This window comes from Vitis vinifera, chromosome 12 (assembly GCF_030704535.1).
Source record: "Vitis vinifera cultivar Pinot Noir 40024 chromosome 12, ASM3070453v1".
In the NCBI taxonomy this organism is placed as follows: domain Eukaryota; kingdom Viridiplantae; phylum Streptophyta; class Magnoliopsida; order Vitales; family Vitaceae; genus Vitis; species Vitis vinifera.
Window position 1 is genome coordinate 4,704,005 of NC_081816.1, and position 16,462 is coordinate 4,720,466.

Below are 16,462 nucleotides of genomic sequence, written 5' to 3' on the forward strand. Positions count from 1 at the left end.
TATAATAAAGGAGTTGATTGCCTCGTAATGACCACGACCTAATAAATTCAAGTATCATTTACGTAGGATTGGAACCAAGAGCATGTGCCACTCATTGGTCCAAATGTTCACCTCAACCAATTGGGTCACGCGACGAATAAATTTTAATCTATCTCTTGTAAATATAAGATTGTAATTTATCTTATGATTAGGTTTAATTGGTCCGATATAACATAAGATAGAATAAAAAAAGATTATATATATATATATAATATTTCTATATGTTAAGCAATATAATATAATTTTTTTATATATAAAATTTAAAATATTTTAATAATAAAAATGATTAATAAATAAATAAATAATTATTTACTAATTTTAGATTTTTCTAAATATCATAAAAGAAATTTCATATTTTTTCTAGCAAATATTGGAATGCAATATATAATTATTATTTTAAATAAATTTAGAATTTTGAAAAATAAAATGTTTTTAGTTTATTTTTTATTCATTATAGAAATTAAATATATAAGACCACCTTGTACGTATCCTATGCAACTACCTTATGGAACTACCGTTGAGAGGGGGTTAGTGGGGACTGAGACTCCGAGGACGCCACCACCCCCTCAGCTAATATTCAAGTCATCGTCATCTTAAGTGCCTTACTCTGAGTCTCTGACCACCATTTCCCCAACCCTATATATACTGACGATTGAACCTTCATTTTCTCTCTCTAAATCATACACATTTCTCTCCCATCAATGGCCACTGCGTTACATTCTGTCGTCCTCCCTTGCTCTTCTTCCTCCGATCCCCGTGCGGCTTTGCTGCCTGGGGTGATGCCATCGCCGACAGTCGTATCGGTAGGCCGGAGTTCTTTTTCGTTGCCAGAATTCTCGGGTTTGAAGATCCACACCAATTCCAGTTCTGCTTTGGCTTCATTGAATTCGAGGACTTCGAGGGTTTGTCGTCGAGGAGGGCGAATTGTGTGTGAAGCTCAGGAGACGGCTCTTGATGGTTAGGATTCTCCTTTTTTTTCTTTTTGATTCATGTTTGTTTCGAATCAGCATCTCTCAGAAATGTTTTTGGGAGCTTATTTCTCGAAGATTCATTGTGAAAGATTTTATTTTTTCTGGAAAATATTTTGTTGGTAGCTAATGTCCGGTGCCTGAAATTTAATATTTCCTTGGGAGATTTTACGTTTAGTCGATTTTAATTTCTTATAGATGAATGATATCTTGATTGCTATTGAGATTGTTTAGTGGTTTCAAAGGGGGTTTGTCTAAATAATTGGAGAGGAGTCAATTCAGGTAAGGAAGTTGAGTACTGGGAATGGGTATAAAACATGGGAATTCATAGGCTCTTCCCGACTCATTGTTCATTAATCATGTGGGTGCTTGGGGATGATTGATTTAGATGAGCTGAATCAAATATATATTTCGAGGATATGCAAAATAGGTGAAAATTTGCTGGAATAGACAAACTCAAGGTTGGTAAAATAAAAAGTACCTGAGGTGACATTCTATATCTGTTCCATTCAATAGGGATTTGAGTTCATAGGTTAAACACGTATGCACATGCACTCATCCTAGGGCCTAGCAACTCCTTCACTCGAATTTGTTTCCTAATCAAGCATCCTCATAGCCACTTCAATTTTTAAAACTGAGTGGTATATGCTTATGAGCCTCAATTGCATTGATTGTATTCAAGGAGGGTTATGGATTAAAGATTGTATAGCAGGAAAGGAGTGAGATGGGAAGTACATTGATCAGATATTGCAAGGATAAAAAGTAACCAATAGTTGGTTTAGGGCCTCTAATCTTTTTGATTCACCACTTAAGAGAGAGAAGAGAATGAATGAAAGAAAAGAATAGATGAGAAATGAAGAGAAGAGAAATGGAGAGGAAGCTTGATCATTTTCTTTGGTTTGTTTAGGAGAGGAAGTGGGAAAGCAAGATAAAGGTAGACCGCACTCAATCCTTTCTAAAAAGCACTTGTACCTTACGTAGAAAATGTTGTGTGCAATCTATGCCTAGTTTTTTTCTCCAAATTACCTTATTTTTGAGTTGTCAGTTTTAAGGAGCATGGGAAGAAAGGTTCTCTTCTAAATCCCCCCCATTCTCCAGTTCTTCCACCATAGATAAACCAAATAAGTAAAAAGGGTGGGTTTTAAAGTTTCCTCTTCTCCTCTCTCCTGGTATATCAAAATGAATTGTTTATTGAGGATGGAATTTCTTTCACTGCTATAGCTGAAATGAGCATCTTTTCATTTTCTTATTAATGATAGTTTGCGTATTTCAACTTTCAAAAAGTTAATTACATCACATTTGGGGGAATAAAATGCATCTTGATTGTACTTTCTGTATACTTGGGGATGCTATTTTGGCCCCTCTTTTTATTTATTTATTTATTTTTTATTTTAAATTCATATATTCTCTAATCTTACCTATCAAAAAAAAAAAAAGCATCCTGATTGGGTGAGGATGGAATTTCCAATGTCATATCCATGCGGTTAGGCTATGTGTCACAAGTTTTATTTTTATTTAACTACTTCCCATTTCCCATTTAGATCTTTTAGAGTCTTTGTACATTTTTTGGAATAGACTAAGAAGATAACCTAGTGGTGAAAGCTTTCAAATTAGGATTAAAGTGATGGTATGACACAAACTTGGAAAGACAATGTTTTGTACAATCTTTTACACCTTTCGTTATAGCAATAGGAACATCAAAATCAACAAAAAAACAAGGGTTTCAGTAGAAATAGAGTATCAAAATTACCTGCCTTCAAATTTAAAGGTTGGGGGGGAGAGCGAGAGAGAGAGAGAGAGAGAGAGAGAGAGAGAGAGAGAGAGAGAGAGAGAGAGAGAGAGAGAGAGGATCCATTACCTTGTCCTGTTTTCTTTGTGAATAAACCAACAAATTTGAAGGATTGGATACATTTTTTATTTGCTTCATTTCTGAAATGCCCTCTACAGTTTCAACATTGACCGGTTCATTTTCCAGTTCAGTTTCCTTGATGTTCCCTTACTGTTCGGTGTTAATTTGGTTGATGGACTAGTTAGAGACAAGCATAGGATCCATTAAAGAAGTGGTTGGAATCAGGTAGGACAAATTAAGTTGATATAAAGGATAGGATAGAGGATATGATAAATCTTTTATACCTTTTTTCTCCCCTTGAAGATGTCTTGGAAAAGTATGATAGATTTTTGAAGAATTTTTTTTTTTTGATAAGTGAGCGCAAATATATTAAACGAGGCAAAAAGCCACAAAGCATACAGGACGTATACACAGTAGCCAAACCAACAACCAACACTCACCACCCCTTAGGGAGCGGCAAGCCATTCCAAAAAACCTATAAGCGAAGAGGACTCCTCTCCCAAATACACCCTAGCCCAACTCCACAAGTTACAAACAAAAGAATTCTTTAGCTTCTGAATAGCTAGAGAGCCCCCCCTGAAAGCTAATCTATTTCTCTCCTTCCAAACCGTCCAAAAAATACACAGCGTAATGGAAGTCCAAATCCTTTTCCTCTTTCTCCCCACAAAAGGGCCCCTCCAACCGACTAACATATCTTTGACTTTCTCTGGGAACACCCAATTAGGCCAAAACAATCTCCCAGAGAGCCCTTACAACTGTACAGTGTAAAAGAATATGATTTACATTTTCCTCTTCACAACCACATAAAAAACACCTGTTAGGAAACTGCCATCCCCGTCTTTGAAGCTTGTCCAAAGTTAAAACTTTCTCCCAAGACACCTCCCAAGCAAAAAAAGCAACTTTGGTTGGGACCTTGTCCACCCAAATGCTCTTTTTTGGGAAAGTAATGACATTAGACCCTGACAGGAGCTTGTAGGCATCTCTAATCCGAAAGAGGCCGTGACTCTCTCCTTTCCAAATCACTGCGTCCTCTTCAAGAGAAGTCCTCAAATCCCTCAACAAATGCAGCAGCTCTCCTAAAGCGTCCAGCTCCCAATCATTAAAGTTTCTAGAGAGTCTTATATTCCAACCTCCTTGACCGAGGCTAGAATCCCACATCTCATTTACCGAGGCGTTCCTTTGGACTGCCAATTCAAACAACTGGGGAAAATTTTGGGCCAGCACCTCATTACCACACCAATGGTCAGTCCAGAAATTCACCTTAGTCCCCTTTCCCACTTTGAACTCAATATTATCCCAACACCAAGACGACTCCTTCAAGATATCCCTCCAAACCCCCACCCCAAACGTTCCGCGGGCCTCCTTTGTTCTCCAACCAAAACCCAACCGGCCATACTTCACCCCAACCACCTTTCTCCAGAAAAAATCTTCCTCAATGGCGAACCGCCAAATCTATTTCCCCAACAGAGCCTTATTCAAAAGATCAATTTTCCGAATACCTAGGCCCCCACTTTCCTTTTGGGTACACACCACCGCCCAATTGATTAGATGAATCTTTCTTTCCATACTTCCCCCTCCCCAAAGAAAGTCCCTTTGAAGCTTTTTAAGCCTTTTAACAACTAGCTTAGGCATGCGAAAAAGAGACAATTGGTAAATCGGCATGCTGGCCAAAGTGCTTTTGATGAGGGTAATCCTCCCACCCTTTGACAAATATTGTCTTTTCCACAGTGCAAGCCTTCTTCTCATTCTTGCTTCAACCCCATCCCACATAGCCATGGCCTTGTGCTTGGCTCCCAACGGCAGCCCCAAATAAACCGAAGGGAGGGTCCCCACTTTACACCCTAACTCCACCGCCAACATCTCAATGTCTTCCACCTCTCCAACCGGGATTACTTCACTTTTAGCAAGATTTATTCTAAGACCAGAGGCTGCCTCAAACCACACCAAAATCCAGCTTAGGTAAGTAATGTGATCTTGCCTCGCTTCACAAAATATGATCGTATCATCAGCAAATAGTAAATGGGACACATTAATCTCCATTCCCCCCTTCCCTTGGATGTTACAACCTGAAGTGAAGCCCCCATCAACAGCCCTTCTCAACATAGCGCTTAGAACTTCCATACCCAGCACAAAGAGGTAGGGAGAGAGTGGATCTCCTTGGCGTAACCCCCTAGAGTTGGAGAAATAACTAGCCGGCACCCCATTGACCAGAATAGAAAAGCTTGCCGTTGAAATACACCACCAAATCCATTTCATCCACCGGTCCCCAAAGCCCATCTTCCGCATGACCTTCATGAGGAAGTTCCAATTAATACTATCATAGGCTTTTTCAATATCCAGTTTACATATCACCCCTTTCTCCTTGCGTTTAAGCCAATAGTCAATTACCTCATTGGCTATGAGTGAAGCATCTAAAATCTGTCTTCCCTTCACAAAGGCATTTTGGTCCGGCGAAACCACCTTGTCTAGCACCTCCTTAATTCTGTTGGACAGCACTTTGGCCAGGAGCTTATACACACCCCCAAGTAGGCTGATGGGTCTGAAATCCCCCAAGTCCTCAGCCCCCCCTTTCTTAGGAATGAGGACAAGAAAAGTAGAGTTAAGGCTCTTGGCAAACGACTTGTCTTCATAAAACTCCTTGAACACGTCCACAATTTCCTCTTTCACAAACTCCCAACAGAATTGCCAAAAGGCCACTGTGAACCCATCCGGGCCTGGGGCCTTATCACCATTCATCCCCATCAGAGCCAAGTGAATCTCTGCCTCAGTAAATGGCTGCTCCAAACCTTCAGCTTCAGCATGGTTTAAAATTTTGAGTTGCAACCCTTCTATATCAGATTTCCATGATTGGTCCTCTGACAACAACTGTTGAAAGGCATTCACAACCCCCTCTCTCACCTCCCTCTCCTCCTCCAGCCACCTCCCATTGATTTTAATCTTATCCATGGAGTTATTTCTTCTATGAGCATTAGCCATCCGGTGAAAGAAACCCGTATTCTTATCACCTTTCCTCAGCCATAACTCCCTAGATGATTGTCTCCAATGCGTTTCTTCTAGAAGAACCCAATTTTTGAAGGCCTCCTTAGCCTCTGTTTTCAACTCTGACTCCCTTTCAGTTAGACTCCTGTCACTCTCTACCCTATCCCAAAATTCTACTTGTTGCAAGGCTAGATTTTTGTTGACTTCCAACTTACCAAACACATCCCTGTTCCAAGATTTGATTTTATCCTTCAGAAACTTCAATTTTGAAGCCACTCTGAAACTAGCCCTCCTCCTCCCTCCCGCCTCCTGCCACCATCCCCGAAGGAGATCCTTAAACCCCTCAACTTTGAGCCACATGTTTTCAAACCTAAAAGGGGAGGGGCCCTTTCTTATCCCCCCACCTTTCAGTAAAATGGGGAAATGGTCAGAAACGGGTCTGGGCAGCCTGCACTGAAGGACCCCACTGAAACAGTCCAACCAATCTTGGGTCACTAAAAACCGGTCCAGTCTAGCCCAAGCTTGGTTATTCCTTCCCCCACTCCAGGAAGCCACCCCCCCTTGCAAAGGACTATCCAAAAGCTCTAACTCATCCATCACCTGGGCAAATCTTCTCATGGCGCCAGTCAGCCTCCCCTGATTACTCCTTTCCCCAAGGTTTAGAGTGACGTTAAAATCACCCCCGACACACCAAGGATCATCCCAGATTCCCCTAATCGCCCCAAGCTCCCCCCAGAAGGTGTCCCTGTCTTCTTTGGAAAACGACCCATACACACCCGTAAAAATCCAGGTCTTTCCATCCTCAACATTCCTAAGTCTGCAAGAAATTGTGAATTGACCCATTTCCATCTCAAGGATTTCTAGGGTTCTTTTGTCCCAGCAAATTAGAATCCCTCCTGCGGCTCCCTGAGCATCCAAAGCACCCCAATCCAGGAACCTCCCTGACCCCAAACTCCTCACCATACCCTCATTCATGGATTGAATTTTCGTTTCCTGGATACAAAACAAATCAACTTTCTGCTTTCTAATCAGAGCTTTAATCACTTTCCTCTTGGAGCTATCATTGACCCCGTGTACATTCCAGCTCAAGAGCCTTATTTTCATTGGACTTCCATAATTTGGCACCCTCTTCCTTACACAGTATCCTTTCTCTTCTTCCCCCCCTCATAGTTAACTGAGCATTCAAGTCTTCTCAATTCTCTTTCAAATTTCGATTTCTCCAACATAGCTTTGCTGTGAATTCTTTCTCTTCTCTTCCTAATTTTAACCATGAACTCCAGAATGTCTTTCTCTAAGCCCTCTGTCGAAAATCCCAGGAATTGACTGAACCTAGCCAAATCACTTTCTTCCCATCTTTCTTCCACCCATGCACTCTCTTCTTGAGAAATAGACCGGGCTAGGCACAAAGCCTTTCTATCATCTTCCATGCTATCGTTACTGATCTCTACCAAGTCCCAACACTTCCCCACAAACTGCTCTGAATGCCCAATTTCCTTGCATAGACAATCCCCCTTGGTTGACTCCACAATAAGCCCAGAACGGTCGAAAGACTCCTTCCTTGGAGTCCGACCAAAAGAAGAAAGGAAAGGAGGAGAAGGGTCCAGAGCCACCATTCCAGAGGAGGACGAAACGTTATCATACCTTGCGTCTTCCTCCAGCAAGGCACTGTCGGTCCTGGAGATCCCCACTGTGTCTCATCTCCACGTCGTAGCCCCCACTGATCATCCTTCCCCCAGCAAGTAGAGATATCCATGTCTGGGCCCCTCAACGGGCTTCGAATGCGCTCCACAGCAGAGGAGCCCTTCTCCGTCTGGGCCTTAGAAGAACCAGGAGGAGATGGACTTTGAAATGCAGGCCCATCCCCTTTAAGCAAACTCAATGGCCCGGCCTTTTCCTTGGGCTTCCCATTCCCATTCCCATAAAACACCAGCCCAGGCGGACTTGGCCCAGTGGAAATATAAGCCTTAGACCCTCTATAAGGTGTTGCTTGGCCCAACAATCCCAGCCCACCCGATGCATGGGGCCCGCCTGGAGGCCCGTCTTCGCTCCGAGTTGGATCCGAGGTTTGACCCGACCCACTGGACTGACGCTATGTCCCATCCGCAGTCAGCAGGCAGTCCTCGAGCCTTGAGTCCTCCATCGCCCCCAACACGCGCACCCCCGCGCGTGCACTCGCATCACCCTCTTCCTTCGCAACTGTCACGACGGCCTTCCCTCTCTTTTCAGTCGCCGGAAATTTGATGACTACCCTGATTTCCCACCATAAGGTTACCGCGTAACAAAACCCATCAACCCAAACCTCCACTAGGCTGGGAGGAGACTCACCGTTCCGCTTCACCAAGAGGCGTGCCCACTGTAATTCCTCCATTTTTTCCGTTTGATGATCAATCGCAAGGAGACCCCCACACGCCTCCCCAATCTTCCTCAGAATATCCCGTTCCCACAGGGAGACAGGTAGCCTTACTACCCGTACCCAAGCTTCATTGCTCCTTTCCCCTTCCTTCAAACATCCCGTCTTTGGACTCCACTTCTCTAAATGGAGAGCTACCCCCCCAAGCAAAATGCTTCCCATCTTAGAGGCTTGCTCAGCCTCTGCCGGGATCTCAAACTCCATTAAAACCTTACCCCTCTCCATTTTAGCCAGCCCTAAATTTCCTTTTAACCTCCAGATTCTCGCTAACTGGGATCCCCACCCTCTGAGATCGTCCCCCTTCGCTGCATTGTGATTCCAAGTCCCAACAATACAGTGGCCAAGTTTGGATAAATTCCTCCCCACCTCCTCCTTGGTGACATCTACCCTAACTGCTGCTCTCTCCTTTTCCTTCGCCACTTTGGTCGCTTCCATATATGACTTCACCATGTTCGGCTTCGACCGAGACACATCTACCTTCTGGTTATTAGGGTAACTTTCTTCGCAACCCAAACTCCGCAATATGTCCACCATTGAAGCCCATCCGCCCTTTACTCCTCTTCCTTTGGGAATAAAGACGCTAAACCTCTTTCTCTCCAAATCCGCAACCCCCAAACGGAGAAAGCAGCCCCCTCTGTTGTAGTCGCGCGACAGAGAGTACATCCTCCCATTCTCCTTCCACTCTCTTACCCACCTACCCATTCTTCCGTCCTCAATACTCAGATTCAGACATTCGAAGACTATCCCGAGGCTCACCGGACCTAGTCTGACCCACGACGAGATCCCGCCTTTCCGTTCCACAATCGTGGCATGCAATCTGCCTCTCCTCTCCTCCACCTCGACCTCGAAACTTTTCGATTCCACGCCGAATCCACCCCTCTTGACATTCTTCCCAGGCCTCGCATGGCTCGCGCCTTCTGCGATTTCCGTCGAACCCTCATCGCCACCGCTCACTCTCTCTCTCGCGATCTTTCTCTCTCTAACCCTCTCTCTCTCCTCCATGAAAATAGAGAGATTTTTGAAGAATTTTACATCCATAGTAACAAAATTTTTCTTGATAGGAGGGCGAAAACATTTGTTCCCCTTTTGTGTAAGTGAGTAACCCAAAAATATGCACTTAATGGTTCTTGGATTTAATTTGGATCGTACCCTGCTTGAAAGATGAATAAAGATTGCACACCCAAAACCCTTAAGAGGAAGGGACTCGGAGAGATTAATACTAGGAAAGAGTGTTTTAAAACCTTGACAGGAATTTTGGAGGGTGTGCAACTTATTAAATAGGTAGCAGTTAAGACATCACTTTAGTAAATTTTAGGGACATTGTGGGTAAACTGTAAGGCTCTAGCAACTTCCAACAAATATTTGTTTTTTCTCTTTGCTACTTCATTTTGTTAGGTGTGTCATAACCTAAGGAATGGTGAACAAGTCCATCTTCAAGAAGATACGATCCCAAAATATTTTTACAAAATTTTTTAGTTCTTTGTAACTTTACTAATGGGAAAAAAGGGCCATTGACAACCTTGACTTATCTTTTCCTAAACATGGAATATAGGTTAAAAAAGCATCTAAATTGCTACTCATGTGATGGATTGCCCTTAATCAATGACCCAAGGATTAGATGAGACATTATCATAGGCTTTCAAAGTTGTATGGGTATTAATTGATTGAGCAGAATTACTAGATTTCAAGTTACAAATCTATCCCAAAATTTTGTACAATGTCTCCAATTTTGGTGAAAGAGGCATTATCGTTGAGTTCTCCCACCAAGCATGCCACATATAGGTTTAGAATCTTCGGTGGTCACAATGTGATTCTCCTTCTTATAGGGTTACTCACCTTCTTTGTCACTTAGAAAAGAAGATTTTCCATATAGTTTCCAACATGTTTCGGCTTGTTGTAGTAGTCACACCATTCATTATCTTTTTCCTTAAGTTTTTTTATCCTTGGTTTGTTTTGAGCGGTAGCAGCAGAGTTAAAACTCTCTTGAACTATGTTAAGTCCTGAACTTTCTTGTGAAATGGGCTTGTGCTGGGAACCCCAGATTACTCAATTCTCGTACCTTGAATCTCATAGGGTGCATGCATCTATCCCTATCTAAATCTATCACTGTGGAAACACATGACTATAAAAACCATTATTAACTATAGATCTAGAGATACGGTATTCATACCTGTGATCTGGATGTTCCCAAATCAAATTCCATCCAATGAAGAAGAAGTCTGAAGAGTTTGAAGGTCTCATAAACCCAAGATCTTCCGCCTGATGACTCGAACCATGATCTTGGTACTCCAAAGTGTGGGCAATGGAAGGGAGGAAACTTTGACTCTCTTTCTCTCTGTAAGGTGGAAGATGACTAGCTGAAAGTCATTAGGAAATCTTAACCCATAAAGGGGTATTTATAAGGTTACCCATTACTTAACCCCACTAAGGCTTAGGTCAATTAATTTAGCTCAAAATGGATTTTAATTGATTAATTAACCATATAAGACTATTTAATTAATCAATTAGTCCAAATCCGAGACCTTATTCATTATCTCCTGTGTAACCTTGTGTAATTACTAAAATGCCCTTATGCATAAGAATGAACTTAGAGTCAATCCAACCTCCATAAACCGTGCCATCATGGTATATGAGCTCAAAGCGGGAACTATTGAGACCCATGAGAGTATTGGCTTCCTCAAAATCCAATTCCTAAATTGATCTAACATTCCACTAAAGAGAATCAACTACACTCCAATACCCTATGTAAATAATAATGAGACGAAGTTCAGGCCCGTGACCTATTATCCACTGTATGCAGATTCCCCATGAATTGGTATCCGTAATCTAACAAAATAGTGTTATTTCCTATCAAGAGTACCTCTCTGATTCTTGAGTTACAGATCCCACTTATTATGTGATCAATTGACATACTCTAACTTTAAGGAGTATATTTCAAATTCCATTAAAAGAATTAATATGGCCACAAATTTCATGATCACATGTCTTTTGAATCACCAACGGGGACACATTGTCTCAATCCCATGAAATATCATGACGCCTTTATTGAGAATATCTGTTGGGGATATATGACCACTTTATGGTTTCACCCATAGGTCAAAGTCTTTTGTTAATTTTGGTACAGACTCAATATCTTCTCAAGGTTGCGAATCCATACAATATAGTAACTTGGTGAATCATGATATTTGATAGCCTTGCATCATGATTCACCGTAGGTCCTGTCCAGTATGCATGACATACACTAGTGCACTCACCATGGAAAACTGATCCCGACAGCCAAGACAAGTCATCCCTCCAATTTGGAGGTAGTACGCCACAGTCTCTACTGGATTACCTAAATCTATTAACTGATTGTGGACAATTTATCTACTAATAAGGAACCCATGACTTGTATATTCTGTACAACTCTTAATGCACCCAAATCATGTACAATATAAGAGATATGAGCCGAATGTTCAAATCAATGTCAATACACCAATAGGATAGCAATGGGATAGTTAAGTCTAACTTTGTTATATCATGTCTTGTTTTAAGGGGTCAATCCCAACAACTTGATCATCAAAGTCTTGCAATCTTCTTCATTGCTCACATAAAAGAAAGTTTTATCTAAAGATGGGAAAGGTTCCTTACCAACCATTCTATCTCTAACCTCATCAAACCCAAGATTGGGCTTGGCTAAAAGTTCAAAGACTCAATCTTGTTCCAAGATTTCTGCTGTTGCCACATCCTTTGGTGCTTTCATCTCTAAATACTGATGCATATCCAATTCTTGCCATAAAACCACCATAATGTTATAGTAGGTAGTCACAGTGAGATCTCCCTGCTTTGTATTGTTAATTGTTGTTTTCAACTCAAATATACAAACACCATTTCCTTTCTTGGAAAATGTTTGAGATATTGTATCCGAAACTTCTTTGGCAGTAGAAAGGAATAGAAAAGGTTTATTGATCCCATGTTGCATAGAGTTGATCGACCATGAGATGACCCTAGATTTTTCAGCTTCTCATAATTTGAAAGAAGGATCTGAGATTTTAGTTGTTTAATGCTACTGGCCAAATATCCCATCTTTCCTCCATTCTTAACAAAAAGTGACACAGCTTGTGACCATCCAAGAAAATTTCTGCCATTCAGTTTTCCAGAGTAATATGAAGGGTTGGATTTTCATAATGGGTGATGGATCTAGTCTGCTGTGTTGTTTCAGTAAGAGTTTTTTCATAAATTCTGGCCATCGGAAAAACAAACAGGCAAAAAGAGAAGAAGGAGAAGGAATATAAAGGTGATGGAAGGAATGGTGGCAATGAAGGCCGATAGGATTTTTAGATTGGTTAGGCTCTTTGTAGGGCGCATTTGATGGTTTTTGTGTCTTCGCACTTCCTTTTGGGTCTTGTGGCTACTTTGTATACATTGCGTATACCCTCACTTAATTAGACCAGAGAAGTATTTATAGTGTATAAGTACATGATCTGTACAGCTATTGGCAGAAAAGAGGTTTAGTATGCAACTATTCAATTCCTTGAATTACTGCATGATCTACTCCCTACCTAACATACACAAAACATTGACTAAACCTGATTCTACATTGCCTTTGCTAACAAAAACTAATTTGGAGGTACATGAACTATGTTTGCTTGCTTATTTCCAATTTTAAATTGAAGTCAAGGGCTCAAGTCTTTGATCTCAAATTGTTGTTTTTGTTGTTGTTCTTATTCATTTATGTTTCATTTGATTTGTTTTGGATATATGTTGTAACCTGTAAATCATATCCCTGATGGAACCATATTTGTTTCTTCTTGAATGGATGCCAAGTTGTGTCTCTTCGAGGATGGTAATAATCTGTTGTTGTTTGTCCATTTTTCTTTTTCTTTTTTGGCTTTTATTTCATGTTGTATTTTCTTCTTTTTCTTTTTCAATTTCTCTGGGATAAACCTGGATGTATATCTCTTGCTTGAAAGAGATTGAAAAAATACTGTCTTTTTAATCAGATCAGAGTGACTGGGTTTTAGTGCCACAGGTCTGGTTTAACCACTTTTCTTTTTTATTTGCCTAAGTCAATCAGGGACTTTCTTGGAATGAACTGCTCTTTATGGCCCCTTTATTTTCTGCCATAAAAGAAGAGAGATATCTTTTTGGATATATTTTTGATAGGGTCTTTTAAGATACAGTTTAATGATGGTACTTCCAAAATTCTTTGTTTTGTCCCTTTTTGCCTTCTGGTGCTCTTCATATACCTCATGTGCACTTGGTTTGCTCCTCCCTTTTTTCTTAGGTGCTTTTTGATGATTTTTTTTTTCCTTTGCCTATCTCAGAAAAAAAAATAAAAAAAAATTGTGTTTTTTTAATTCATGTTTTCCAGACACAAAGAATTCATGAATCTTGAACTTATGAGAAGTGGTTTCAGAAGATAGTTCCTCTATGCCTTTTCTGGTCCATTTTGAGGGAGTGCTATAGAAGGTAGTTTGAGGGGGTGGAAGGCATGGAACTGATGTTGAGAAATCTCTTTGCAAATACATTGTTCTCTGCATCAAACGTTGCTGAAAATTGTAACTTAAAATGGATTGCAGTGTCTGTTGTGGGGCCATGGTGTTTGCATTATTTCAGGTTGTTTCAGTGCTTCTTAGATACTGGAAAGTTCTCACTAGGTGGAATTGAAGATATATCAAATAAGGTAGGAGAAAGATATGGAGAACTGTTCCTCTTTGTTTAGTCTGGTAAATTTGGAAAACAAAGGAATGTGGAAACTTTTGGGACATCAAATCCATAATCCCAAAATTAAAGGACAAAGTGCTGGTTTCTTTCCAATCGGGGGCTGACCATGGTTCTGGTGGAATGAGATGACACTCGTGTACATTAATAGCTTGGGCAACATTAGTGGATAAAGGGATTTGTCATTCTCTTTCTTATGTTCCCTGTCTTATGACAATAGGTGCAGTCTGAGTATTCTTCTGTTTGCTTGGGTTGTGCTCCCTTCGGAGCTTTTCTAATCTAATTTCATTAACTAAGAACAACAGAATCCACTCACTAAAACTCAAGTGGAATATGAAGTCTTGATCTACCACCCTATGTTTAAATGAACTCCTGAGACATCCACCTCAATTCAGTCTACTTCATCTTTCCATGGCACCACCTCTTTCTCTCCTTGCTTGCCTGGACAAGACAGATAAGATGAAGGTTAATGGTAAAAGCAAGCAACACAATAGCCTGAGGTTCATAGCTGGGGAGGTGACCTAGGGGTTCGGTGACCTGGGGGTTTGCCCTGTCCACCAACCAAGCAAAGCAAGCCAGCCAACCGAGATTGATCCTGGACCTGATAGGATTTTCTGGCATGGATATGCTTTGTTATTCAAGTAAAGAAGTTTAATATAAAATAGCTAAGCATAAAGCACCAAGAAAATGCAGCAAGCTTGACCAAATAAAGTGCTTCATGTTATCTCCCTTCAAGTGAGGGTTATTCTTATTATCCTGGACAGGAATCTTGAATTAATATTTTTGGTTTCCTGGAGTTTTCTGTTAGTGCAATTTAACAACAGTGTGTCTGGGCAGAACCTCCACCTTGTCTTTTCTTCATTCTGTTTGTAAACAGAATTTATAAACGTCATCTTGTAGAGAAAATGGATGTAAATATGGTAAATCCAACTGATTACTCTGACTAACCCAACCTTGGTTAGCAAAAGAGACGAGAAAACTCTGTTACTCTTGGCTCTCAAAATAACTAGTGTTATTTTTTATGTTGTTTGTTAAGTTTCTCTTGGAATGATTTCAGTTGTGAAACCTCTATCCATGGTTCAAGCCTCTCTCTCTCTCTCTTAACACTGAATATTTGTAGTTGGTTTTATGGCATGGAAATTGCTTTAAATTGATAGAACTCAATCCATTAACCTATGATTGAATAAACCCGAAGGATAAAATTTCTTATTTCAGTCCAAGTCATTCTTCATTAAAATCACTTTGAATACTCCCTGATTGTTCATTTAACCCTGTTCTTTGCATTAAAAGTGCAGTTCCTATTGTGACTGATACAACATGGCAGTCACTTGTTCTCAAGGCTACTGGCCCTGTGCTGGTTGAGTTCTGGGCCCCATGGTGCGGCCCCTGCCGTATCATCCATCCGGTAGTAGCTGAACTCTCTGAAGAGTATGCAGGGAAGCTCAAGTTCTTTAAACTGAATACTGATGATAGTCCTTCAATTGCAACCCAATATGGAATCCGAAGCGTCCCAACAACCATGATATTCATCAACGGTGAGAAGAAAGATGCAGTCCTTGGTGCAGTGCCTAAAACCACACTAACTGCTAGCATTGAGAAGTTTTTGTAGAGGTGGGTAAGCAAATGTCTTTGCAAGGTTCTTCAGTCTTATGTCTCTTAAATGTTTTTCATGTTGCAAAATGAATATGTTTCCATGAAAGTTTATAGCAGTTTTGTGTAGTTTTCAAGGCTTTATTGCTCATGTTTATGCGTGCGTAAGTCAAAATTTTAATATTTTTCTTTCTCATCTGAGCTTCTCCAATAAGAATGTTAGCTGAATATTTGCTTTATATAAATTGCATGACCATTTTGGTGGGAATTATTGCTCTTTTGTCAATGAATGGTTTGAAGTTGGGAGTTCAAAATCAAACTTGATAAAGACCCTGGTCCAGGCTTCTTCTCTTCTTTACTTTTTATTTTTTTTCTCTTTTCTAGAATAGTTGAATCGGACTAGTTCTTCACTTGGAGTGAAATAACTTGGTATGACGAAAGTCTGGATTAAGCAGAAAAGAATTCTTGCTTTGTATCTTTCAATTCAGGGCAGGTAAGGCAGGTTACGGTTCATAGGTGATCTTATATTCAACTTGAGGGACCATTCCCTAGCCCTTTTGCTTTCATGAAATTGATGGATTGAGCCTGAAATCATATCCTCTAGAATCGCTTACCAGATTGGTTTGTGAGGCTAATTTGTCCAACAACTAGATCCTGCCTCATGGCAAAATGCTAAATATGAAATTACACTAACCATCTTTATCTATGTCAATATTCAAAGTATAGGTTGCACAGTATTTAATTACATGAAGAGGTCAACTTGTCCCACTGGAAATTTATCATTAACACCAGGGATAACTCAGCAACTTTTTACACATTTTGCGCTCTAAACAAAGAACCCCATCACAGTCATTCAATCACCCAGTGGCTAAAGCATGTGACATCTACTAGTTGTTTAACTTATTCAGTTTTTTTTTTCATCTC

At 40.6% G+C, this 16,462-nt stretch overlaps 1 protein-coding gene across 1 annotated transcript; it reads left to right on the forward strand.

Annotated features, from left to right (window-relative positions):
* The first annotated feature begins 533 nt into the window (after positions 1-533).
* LOC100252295 (uncharacterized) lies at positions 534-15,806 on the forward strand. The gene is made up of 2 exons (XM_002272220.4): positions 534-996; positions 15,244-15,806. The coding sequence occupies exons 1-2, from the start codon at positions 741-743 to the stop codon at positions 15,555-15,557; spliced, it is 570 nt and encodes a 189-aa protein (XP_002272256.1). The 5' UTR covers positions 534-740; the 3' UTR covers positions 15,558-15,806.
* The last annotated feature ends 656 nt before the right edge of the window (positions 15,807-16,462 follow it).

Excerpts from the sequence above, each read along its gene's own strand:
- LOC100252295 (XM_002272220.4), top strand. The coding sequence starts at position 741 with ATGGCCACTGCGTTACATTCTGTCGTCCTCCCTTGCTCTTCTTCCTCC. Across the intron at positions 997-15,243 it reads TCAGGAGACGGCTCTTGATG|TTCCTATTGTGACTGATACA; the intron begins GTTAGGATTCTC and ends TTAAAAGTGCAG.